Raw genomic sequence first — 12,079 nt, 5'->3', positions numbered from 1 at the left:
TTTAATTATAACATCAGTGAGCATTCAACAGGTGCTTTTGAAGTCCAGTTCCTTTCTGTAATTTATTTACATTTTTTACTGGCTGGTGTATTGTTTTGAATAGACCTGATTTAGTACTAGTAGACCGAGTAGAGCTTTAGAGCTGACTTTGATATTCCACAAGATGATAGTTTCGCGAAGGCAGAAAAAGAAAAAATATGAAAATATTTGGACTTAGCCTATGAGATTACTGCCATGTGGGTGACATCAATGCGATCTTCATTGTGCCGATAGTGGTTTCAGATAACATCTTAATAGTGAAAACCCTCGACCGTGCGTAGGAGGTTCTTTCTCTGGAGCCCTAGCCACCGATGGCCTAGACCCTGGTCTCCCCGCCGGGAGAGTTTTTTTTTTTTATATTTAAAAATGTAAAATTTATTATATATACGAGTATGTACTTATTATGAATATACTTTTATTAAATTAGTTAATAACTTATTCACTTAGTCATTTATTATTAAATATGTCTCAACTACTTTTAACTTTGAATACGAAAATTTCATTTAACAATGCCCTATTGTTTACATAACGTTTGTTTAAGACTTATTCTTACTCTCCTGTTAGGTATTATTACCTAATTTTGTAACAGAGAAAGCTCTTCAAATAATTTGTTTTCTACGTCTAATGATAAAAGTACCACTTCAAGAAAGAATGAAGTGGGGTATTATATTGTTATTATATTTTGCCGTTATAATGAGAATGAAATATATATGTTTATTTTTTAATATCCAATTATTTTAACAAAAATAATATCAATCTTATTATGATAAGAATATTGTTAAGGATTTCTAAGTTATATTTTTACTGATTGATGAGGAAGAGTCTGTATAAACACAAAATTTGTGTTAAGTTATGCTTAAGCTAAAAAAAATAATACAAAGGAGAGATATTAAAAAAAGAACGTAGTTCGTATATAACGATAAAAGTATGCATTATTGGGAAGAAATTTGAAAAATAATAATATTTTTAGATTTTTAGAAGAAATTATAAAATTTAATAACGCTTTAATAAGTGTCAGTCAGTGTAAATGTCATTCAGTTAAATCAGTGTAAAAATATTTCGTTATTTTAATTTCATATTTTTTATTTTACTTACATGTATATTGTTGAGGCCATCGTGGCGCAGCGGCACAAGGGTGTGACTGTAACGTGACGGTTGTGGGTTCGATTCCCACTAGAGGAAATATAATATTTATGAAAATATAAATGTGAATTTATATTTAAATGTAAATTTATATTTTCATTCGTTCTTATTCTATATTATATTTTATCGCCTCAATGCCTACAGAATTCAGCGGAAAGTGGGGAACGGAGTGTCATACTGTCAGCTAGGTTCCCTCTGCCTACCCTGCTGTGTGCGGGTTACAGCGTGAAGCTGAATCAATTAATTTTAATTTAATATAATACATGTATTGTATGAATAGCATGCAGCATCTAAGATAATACTGGGATAATGTATTTTATATGAATAAGCGACAAACCAGATTTATTAAGATAGTTGTGTCCTTTTTCTTTATATTTATATTTGTCATCGATAGGATTGATGTAATGTAATATAGCCTATAGTATTTCACAATAAATGACTATTAAATACAAAAAGAATTTTCTAATTCAAACCAGTTGTTTCTGAAATTCAACGATACGATTTTTCTTAACACATAATCATTCTTTTTGTTACCTTATTAGTAAAAATACCCTAAATATATTTATATGATATATTTTTAGTCGCTTTACTCTGTATCCCCTACACAGTATGGTAGGTAGAGGAAACCTGGGGGCCTAGTATAGGACACTCCGTTCTTATTAAGACACTTCCGTTTTCCACTAACCACTGAATATTGGATTCCGTAGTGGTGGTTTAGTGGAAAAAAAATGTATAATATTTCATTTCCTCGAGTAGGAATCGAACCCACACGCATTTAAATTGGCACGCTTGTGCCCATCGCCACGCCTGGCAAATTATATACTTTCTAGGTGCATATAATTATGTAAGTCTAGTCAAGTCAAGTACTAAACTAACAGAGTTTCATTGTTATACCAATATGACTGAACAAGTTTCTTTTACATTTTTATCTTTCGGCAGTTCTGATAGTACATTCTCAAATTTTAAGATTTTTTTACTTTGTTCACAGTTTTTCTATGGTATAAATTACTTACATCTCATGTTGAATAAAAAATATATGAAAACACCAGTTAACACAGCAAAATAAGTTGAAAAATGTTAAGCTTTAAAAATGAAGCAGGCAATTTATATTTTTAAGCAACAATATTTAAAATAAACATTTTAAATCAAAACATAGAAAATATAAGCTATTATAATAAAAATACTAAAAAGAAATACAGAAAAACATAATGTCTAATACAACTTACCAGCAATTTGAACTCTCTGAGCACTCACTTCAATTTTTAAAATCGAATTAAAATATAATATAATGAAAACTAAAATCAAAATTTGTATTAAGCGCAACAGCATTTTCAAGGGAAACATTTTCGCGATTTATTTGTTTATTTCACATTTTTCGTAACACTTGTTCGTACGTGACAAGTTTATATGGGGGCGGGACAAACGACTGTCGCCGTCGAAAGTCGACCACCGACTGCGCTATGCAAGGGTAGCATCCCTTAAACCTCCCCCCGCTCTACGTGATACGCACGACTTATTTTATTACTTATATTTTTCTTTAATAATACTGTTTAATGGGCCTTTTTTGTTTTTTTATTGTCTTTATTAACGTTTTGTTAATGTTACTTATGTGTACAAAGGTGTATTATAAGATTATATATTTAGTTTAGATTATAAGTGTATGTCAAAAATATTTTGTATGCATTCATTTATTTTAAAACTTCTAAGCACTATTTTGAATGTTATTTAAAAAGTTTAGTCATTTGAAATATTAGGTAGAAGTTTTAAAAAACCGAAAAACATCGGCAGAAATGAGTGACGGACGAATGTGATTTTTTCCTTTTTTTATTACATTTAAATGCTTATGCAGTGTACTTAAATTACCATATACCGAAGCTTTATATTTGCTTTGGTCTATATATGTAATGCTATACGATTATATCTAAGCATACTTTTAAGATCGATCTAAAACTAAAAATAATATTCCATTATAAAAATATTGTTATTCCTTTCAATATAATTTTATATACATACATATTATAGGGAAGGAAAATAAATATGATATTGTTTGCTTATCCTCTCAAACGCTACGGACGCTACGAAAAGGCTACGACGCTACGAAGGACGAACACGCCGATATGTGCCTGCTATGTTTCGCATATAAAAGTTTATTTAGCTTACCTTATACCCACGCTTCTCAATTACATAATTTATACAAGTCTAAATGCATTAAATATATTTGTTAGCTAAATAAACGAGAAAAAGTGACTGGATTATACTTTATTTATTTTTGGTCTTTTTAAAGAATTTGGGTAAAAAAAATGAGTGAGTAATCAATAAAAATAATATGTCATAAAAGTAATATGTCATAAAAGTAATATGTCTAGGGGCTCTATTTCCAATTTAATATGCATTAATTCTATTTAAAATTATTTCTATTTCTTATCGTTCTAGACAAGTACCAAGTACATACTGTTTTAGGTCATGTGTTAAATATCGATAAAAGAGAATAGAATTGCATAACATTTCATAAAAATGTGTAACGTACACATATCGTGTGAAAATAAAAAAAAATCTAAATTATGTTAAATTATGTAATTCGACTATGAATACAATATAAATGAAATGTTTTAAAGTATTTTTTTTTTATTTATACAAAGTCTACATAACGGGAAAATTATAATTAAAATTTTCATTATATCAGTTTCAGTTTTGATCTTATGAAAGTTTTTACGTGCTCATTGTTTTATTAATTGAATTTTCTCGTTCGAAATTTATCACTGTTGATCATTTTTTATTTATATTTCATTAAAACGTTCAATATTTCGTACTAATTATTTATGTGTTTTAATATAAAATGTATTGTTGTTTGTATGTGGCTTTAAATGAGCTTGCGTTTCTGTAATTATTTAAAATAAATTTAAAAAACACAATACGTTTTGTTCATTCGTATTTATGGAACTTTTTAATTGTTTCAATTAACGATCATATTATATGGATACCTTACCTAATTAAATTTAATCAGCGTCACGCTGTATCTCACACATAGTAGGGTAGGCAGTGAAAACTAGTGTTAAGACACTCCGTTCTCCATTTTCCGTCGCATTTTTCGTTGCATTGCATGTTGAATGGCGGAACTCAACGCCAGGCTTTTTGTCCTGGTGCCAGAGCGAAGAAATTAAAATATTAATAAAAAAATAACTTATTCCCTCACGTTACAGTCTTACCCTCGTACCTCCGCACCACAACGACCTTATCTCATCGAATACCTAATAATAAAACCAAATTTATCACTAACATTCATAAGTAAGCATAATAATAGCCGGGCTATAGTTTTTAGGAAATAGAGTATATATATAATATAATATAATATAATATAATATAATATAATATAATATATGTTAAAATATTCATATTCCTGTACAGTGGCTGTTTGAGCATATTACTATGTAATCTTGCATTCCCTCGGCAGCACTGCTAACATTCATCCAGAATCACACAATCTCCTTCTGAATGAGAGCACGAAATGCATTTTGTATATGTATGTAATGCTGAGGACTCGTCTCGGTAGCGCATGGCTAGATAGATAATGATTTAGGCCATAGTGGCTCAGTTGAAAGTGTTAGGCTGTTTATGAAATGGTCGCCGATACTATTTTTTCTTTTGTATTTAGGTTATTTTTTATTTGTCTTGTCTGGTAAAACAAAGCTTCTTTAAAATCTTTCTAATTGACTCGAGGACTTGATTACTATAAATATTATAGAGTAGTTGTAGTATATATTGTTAAATATATATAAGCTGATTTTTATAGGACAAAGATAAGGATAAATATTGTAAAAATACTGAATAAGTTGCTATAAATTATTATTTTGTGTTACAAACGAGAATCGTACATATATTATTTCATATTTATTCGCATTTTTGTCACTCCGTTCTTCTAGTTGTGCCTCTTTTATTGACATTCTATGTTAGATGATGAATATAACACCACCATTTGTCGAAACAAGCGTGGAAACCGATTCGGGAACATTCCTTTAAAGGGAGTTAACCCAATATTATCGTGTTGAGTCGAATACTTTTCAAATACTTTTTAAATATAATAACTATGAATGTACAAAAATACTATTTTTCTAATTCTTCTTATGAAAGTTATCTTATTATAGTTGAGGCCGTCGTAGACCAGAGGCACAATGGTGTGATTGTACCGTGATGATTGTGAATTCGATTCCCATTCGAGGAAACGAAATATTTACTTAAATTTATATCTCCGTTTCTTCGCAATGTCGGCTGAAAGTGGGGAAGTTTAAGAAACCCGTTTGCTAATTTTAGTTACCTATCTTAGGGTTTATATGTACTGTTAGTAGTAAGTAAACGTAGAATTGCTTTAGAAGGAGTTAAGGCCAAAATTTAATTGAAACTTAATACAACTAAGTGAGTACTTAACAGAATATTATCTATATCTACAAACCAACTTACACTAATTTATTTTATATACACATATATAATTATATGTAATTTTTAAATAACGAAATAACATGTACAGGACATTGTGTTTATATGAGTTGTTTATACGACAGTGCTCACAAAAGCTAAGTTGTGTGACTCTCTTCTTCACTCAGGTAAATTATCGCATTAAAATTTCCAATATGAAATTTATTTTGGAAATCAAAACGTCGTATTGGAAAACCAAATTCAATTCTTTTCTAAGAGGGTAGAGCATTGTATGATGGCTCCCAATGCCTTATTTTGTCTATCAATAAGCTATTTTGTATATTAAATGCAATCTAATATGACCTATGACTTCAGTTCAGTTAGTCAGTGAGTATACTAAAATGCCACAACACAATGCACAAGTAATGAAAACCAAATATTTTTTTAAATATTTCTAACCAACTAATTTCTTTTCCCATATTACTTGATAAGCAAAGATAATCTAGTGTAAAGGCACTCTGTTATCAACTTTTCGCTCGAATTCGAGATATTGTGTGTAGGGTTGCGGAACTTAACGCTACATTTCGCCTTATCAGAGCAGGAATAAATGAGCTTTACGTTGCATCCCGCACCCGAATATAGTGTTAAGACACTCCCTTGTTTAAGCAGGAAGATGAAATTAAGTTAAATATAACCATTCAAATTTAAAAAGAAATATATCGAAAATAAAATACATATTTTATTTAAAAATTGTTAGATGTTTTAAAAATAGTGTGAAAATATTATGATAAATAATTTCAATTCGTCCTCTTACTATAAAACGGTAAAAAGATTAAACGTATTTATGCAACATTAAAGTAGGGCTTTGAAGAAATTGAACATTGTACTCTTAAGCGCATATCCCGGATATAGTTACCTGTATGGATTTCATATTTTATTTTTATTTATATGATAGCAGTAGATGAAGTAAATTTACAAAGTAAAAAATTAAAAATATTATACAATTTCAATAAAAGTGTATAATACAAAATAATTTCCTCAATCGTCGTAGTTACGAGTAAAATATTCGTAAAACTTCGAAATTTAAAATATAAATGATAATTATTTTTCGTAATAAAATTCGTTAGAAGTAGTTTTGTTTTTTTTTGAATTTAGCCAGTCCTTATAAAATCTAGATCCTTATAGAGTCTCACTTTCTTCACGAATTCGAGAGATTAACGACTATGGTCTCCAATTAAAATAAATAAATAGATTCAAAATTTGTAGTGGGTTCGATTCCCATGAATTTTCGCAATATCTCGAAAATTTAGCGGTCTTAACACCAAGTTCGTTCTACCAACCCTGCTCTATACGAGAAAGTGAAAAAAATAAAAATTGATATTAATTGTAGAATTCCCGATTTAGATAAGTTTATTTAGCTAAAATGTATACCCAACTATTAGAGGATTGCTATTTGATAGTCGATAGCTAAATATTTGCATGACTAATAAACAAACTTAGAAGCGTATAAAACCTTTGACGATATATTATATGTGTGTTTATATATACATAGTTTGTTTGACGTTGATATACCTTAAATATACGCCGTTTTCTTGTTCAGAATTTAAAATTAGTAGGATTTTAGTAAAACCAAGAAAATAAATAAATAAACAGCATTTGACAATGAGAATAGGTTGATGAGAATTATAGTGAATGATGAATAAGAATTGAGGCTGTCGTGGTGAACAACGCACAAGAGTATGAGTGTCATGAGGAGTAAATTATTATTTATAAATATTTTCATTTTTCCTCTCTGATAACAAGGCAAAGCACGACGGTTACTTCCGCCACTCAACACGCAATGCCTCGGAAAATTTGGCGGAAAAAGAGCAACGGATTGTCCTAACACTAGATGCCCTCTGCCTATCCTGCTATATGAGGGATACAGCGTGAAGCATACAATTGTATATTCACAACATCACACTATAACATTCTACGGAGTTGGTTAATTTCAGAGGGATTAGCTACCGTGACCGCAATCGTTCGCAGCATTGTTGCTCGTTGTCTTCTAGTGTAATTAGATATTTCATTTAGTTTTGTAATATTCATTTATGATACTTTACTATGAAATTATTAAACTAGTCTCATTTTCAATATATTCCAGTGCAGTGACAGGAGTGGTGGAACTAACTAAGAAATTAAAATATAAATTTAAATAAATATTTAATTTTCCTTGAGCTACTCCGTGTTGTACTACGGAACTCAACGCTGCAATTTCCTCGTTAGCAGAGCGAAAAAATAAAAATAATTAATTCCTCTGACTCGAATCGAACACACACTATGAACGCCTCTAGTCTCTAATACATTTATATACACAATAAATAAATATTTATTAATACAATTACATAAATATAACCTAATCTAAGCTTCACCATTTCTACGGTACATTAACCCATTAGTTTCTCTCTGGTAACAATAAAAATGTCGTGAGTGACTTATGAAAGTAACGTTTCGGTTTTGCTAACTTCGATATTGGAGACTCCATTCATTACTTTGAGGTGGCAAGAAATCAGAGCTTGACAAAGAATATTCTGTCTTTGGCGTTATTTACAAAGACACTTTGTTTTCTCGTTAACTCAAAATGAAACTCAATTGTTGCTTAAGGTTTTTAATAGTGTCAGATAACTATTATTGTATATTAAAACATCAAGACAAGCCAAAAAATATATATTGTTAGGCAGAGGTTATTTAATAGGTTATATTAATCTATTTAAAAATCGGTAAGACCTTTTTAACCTAAATATATACCAATTTCAGCTTGATAACTCCACGTGGTCTTGACAGACGAACAGACGGACAACAAAGTGATCCTATAAGGATTTCGTTTTTCTTTTGAGGTACGGAACCCTAAAAAAGACAATTCTTTTATAAGTTCCAGATATACTTGTATTTATATATCTTAAGTAGAAGCGACAGCGACCTACTTTGTTCACGAGACGTTGTCTTCTTTAATTATGTTACCATAAATGCACTTTAAAATAATTATAATGTGGTCTTAAGAAATTCATCAGATAGAACCGTAAGTATAAAAGTTGCAGAAAATGAAAATGACACGTCGTCCTTATATAATGTAGGAATTAATTATGCTATTGTATTACTAATTGCCTTCCACAACCTCGTTTGTGTGGACTTTATGACTTACCATTTACTGCCTGTTTTGCGAGTGGTTCCCAAAAAAAATATATAAAATTAACTTCACGCTGTATCCAGGACACAGAATGGTAGGCAGAGGGAACCTAGCTTCCCGCTTTCCGCAGATTTTTTCAAGGTATTGCGTGTTGGGTGGCGTGGTGGTGGCATGGTGGTGGACTTTTGCCTTGATGCCAGAGCGAAGAAATTAAAATATTCATAAACAATAATTCATTGCCCCGAGTGGGGATCGAACTCACAACAGCCGCGTTACAGTCACACCCTCATTTATAGAAAGAGCCCGCAAAGACCAGTCTTCCCAGGTTCTCTCGAGGTTTTAGAATTTCACACGAACTGTAGCTACTAGAACCTTTTCCCCCCAGTGAGAATCGAATCCACAAATCCTCGCGGCCACTCAGATTTACACACTGACACTGTGCTATCACTCAAGTCAAATAAAAGTAAATACAGCATAAGTGCAGGTTAGCGATTAAGCTCGAATCCCTATATAACGTACGATGAAGTTGATAGAATGTGGCATCGTAAAGTTTCAACTACTCTTCTCTCGTCTCGAAGTTTAAAACTAAAGAGACGTATTTTATCTCTATTTTTTAACTTTTGTGACACTGTAAAGTAAAAACATGTTAGATTTAATAGAATATGCAATTTCCTTTTCTAAATTGTACACATATTTAGCATTTACACATATAATTTTGTATAATTTTTTTCTTTCAAATGAACAATACTATGACGAATTAAGCTCTATGGAACAGTTTGAAATTCTTTTTAAATGCATAGGATATGTTTATGTGAAATTTTAAACGGTCATGCTCATTTGACAGAACAAAAAACATCAAACACATATTGCTTAATAGATTTTTTTTCGAACTTACAACAAGAATAAAAATAATTTTTTACACACTTTGTCCCTCTTATAGCGGGACAGAATCAAAATTACACACATATCCTCAGTTTTCCTCACAAATTTGGATATCGAGTGGTGGAACTTAACGCCGCACCTTGTCTACTAGAGCGAGAACGACGAAAAGAATCAATCATTGCGCCTGCAGTCAGTCACAGCGTCTGCGTTCCACTGCATCACGACAGCTGCACTTATACTTTTTTAGCTTTATGCTAAATCCTGCACGTAGCAGGAAAGGAAGAGGGAAAAGAGGGAGGCTCGATAGCTATAGAGGCTCTTAACACATTCTGTTTTTCACTTTCCTCTAAATTTTTGGAGGAAACTTTTTTAGAGGAAATAAAGAAAATGAAAATATTAAATATTTAGTTCCCAATTGTGGTAATCAAACCCACCATCGTCGCATTTAGATTCCCTTACTTTTGCCTCTGCGCTATTACTTTTTAATAATTTGATAAAATTAAATAATTAAGGTATTCTTTTATCAAGGGAAGCAAGTATCCCCCATCCATACCTGTTTCCAAAATGGGTAATAAGTAAAATAATGATTTACTGAAAATTTTAATTTAAAAAACATTTTTCATTGTTTCAACATTTTTTCAAAAAGATTTTTTGAATGTTATCAATTCAATGAAATATGTCATATTTAATCAATGCGATAGACAGACATACAATTTATTAATCATAATTTTTTCTCCGTAATTAGCTAGTAGGCTTGGTGTGAAAGTACGAGTAATTTAACCAATGGAGTGTGCCCGCGAGAGGTGAAAACGAGAATGCGTTTAATGTGAAATATTGTGAACCTTACGTGTAGAGGTCTCTACCAGTGGAACTTACGTACTTTACTATTAATAATTTAAATAAAAAACAGCTTTGGATTATAATATGTTGGTAATTTTAATATTTTTTTTATAATTATGTTTCTATTAAATTGAAGACAACGTGTCCCTCCTTTGTAGAATGATAGTGTTTCATTATTTCAATGTTCTTATTTTTCCGTTTGAGTACTTTGGAGTGTTGGTAATTTAATTTATGAGTCGGCTGTAAGATGTTTAATAATTCCAAAGTTAAGAACTCCAAAATACTCCAACGGAAAAAATAGTGAAATTTTATTTATCTATATCTAATAAGTATGTAACTTTACCAAGAGACATGCAAATATCTAGATAAAGTTTACTTACGATCTAAAGTTTTGCAAGTAGAATGACTGTAGGAAAATCCATATATTTGTTCAGGAAAACAATGTACTGAAAATTAAATATAAGGTAGAGTATTCTGGAAAATATTATACTGATTAATATTTTGCCAATGGAATGATATCGATATATTACAAGCATATTTCAGTAAACATTATCATTTTTTGTATCGGCATCACACTATATCGCGCACACAGTAGGGTAGGCAGAAGGAACCTGGTGTTTACCTCGACACCAGAGCGAAGAAATCAATTTTTATTATGAATATTTTTTATCTTTACTTTTGAATCGTCAAGATTTATAAAAAAATCATTAACTTCCCTAATTAACATTTATACAGAACTAGCGGACCCGGACGCGGCTACGCCTGCTTCAACTATAAGAATATTTATTAAATATATTCATGAAATTATTTTCAATTTTCAATAGAATTAGTAAGAAAATATAAGCTTAAATAATCAAAAAGAATAATAAGAAGATACACATTATTAGAAAAAAGTCTGAGTTATTGAAATTAACCAACAAAAGGATTAAAAGTAACTAAAGGATAGATATTCTTAATATTAGAAAAAGTACCTAAAGTTTTCCGTGCGTGCGTAGGTACATAGATATCGACTCTACGAAATAACTAAACATTTCTCTCTATTAAGCAGGATAATTTTAGCGGGCAATATCAAATAAAATAAGAAGAGAACCAAAGTGTAGCTTAAATTAATTATAAACAGCAAATAATTACATAAACATTTACAATAGTTCGAAAATGTATGAAAATTTATTAAACCGTCAACGTCATCTGCCCGTTCGCGTCGGTCATACTGTGCCGCCCGTAGGCTAGGTCATTTGGAATCAGTGACATCTCCTTAATTATTTATTAGAATGTTATACAGTAAACCATAATTTCAATCTAGATAAAATGTTAAAAGTGACTATTATATTTATTTTCATAAGGATGAATATCAAAATGTCGCGGTAACGGTTGCGTAGCGACGCGACGGTTGTTATTAACATGGCAGAATAAATTGCATGTCAAATTAGAAAGTACTTTAAAATATATTAGTTTATATGTGTAATGTAATGTTATATAGCCTATAGCACTTCTGAAGAATGCAGCTTTCATACAAAACAAAAACAAAGTAAATCGGACCAGTAGATCCAGAGATCTTAGCGTTCAAACAAACAAACAAACAAACAAACTCTTCCGCTT

The 12,079-nt window shown here is 30.6% G+C and overlaps 1 protein-coding gene across 1 annotated transcript in view; it reads right to left on the bottom strand.

Annotated features, from left to right (window-relative positions):
• Positions 1 to 2,622, bottom strand: part of LOC146527253 (glutamate receptor 1-like) — a 207,565-nt gene extending 204,943 nt beyond the window's left edge. The window contains exon 1 of the mRNA XM_085205680.1: positions 2,409 to 2,622. Within this exon, the coding sequence (XP_085061806.1) occupies positions 2,409 to 2,526 (118 nt within the window). The 5' untranslated portion in view covers positions 2,527 to 2,622. The remainder of the gene's footprint in view (positions 1 to 2,408) is intronic.
• Between the last annotated feature and the right edge of the window lie 9,457 nt (positions 2,623 to 12,079).

This window comes from Heliconius melpomene, chromosome 21, assembly GCF_056956725.1.
Source record: "Heliconius melpomene rosina isolate 202511_hmr_F chromosome 21, ASM5695672v1, whole genome shotgun sequence".
NCBI lineage: Eukaryota > Metazoa > Arthropoda > Insecta > Lepidoptera > Nymphalidae > Heliconius > Heliconius melpomene.
This window is presented reverse-complemented; position numbering and strand designations above follow the sequence as displayed.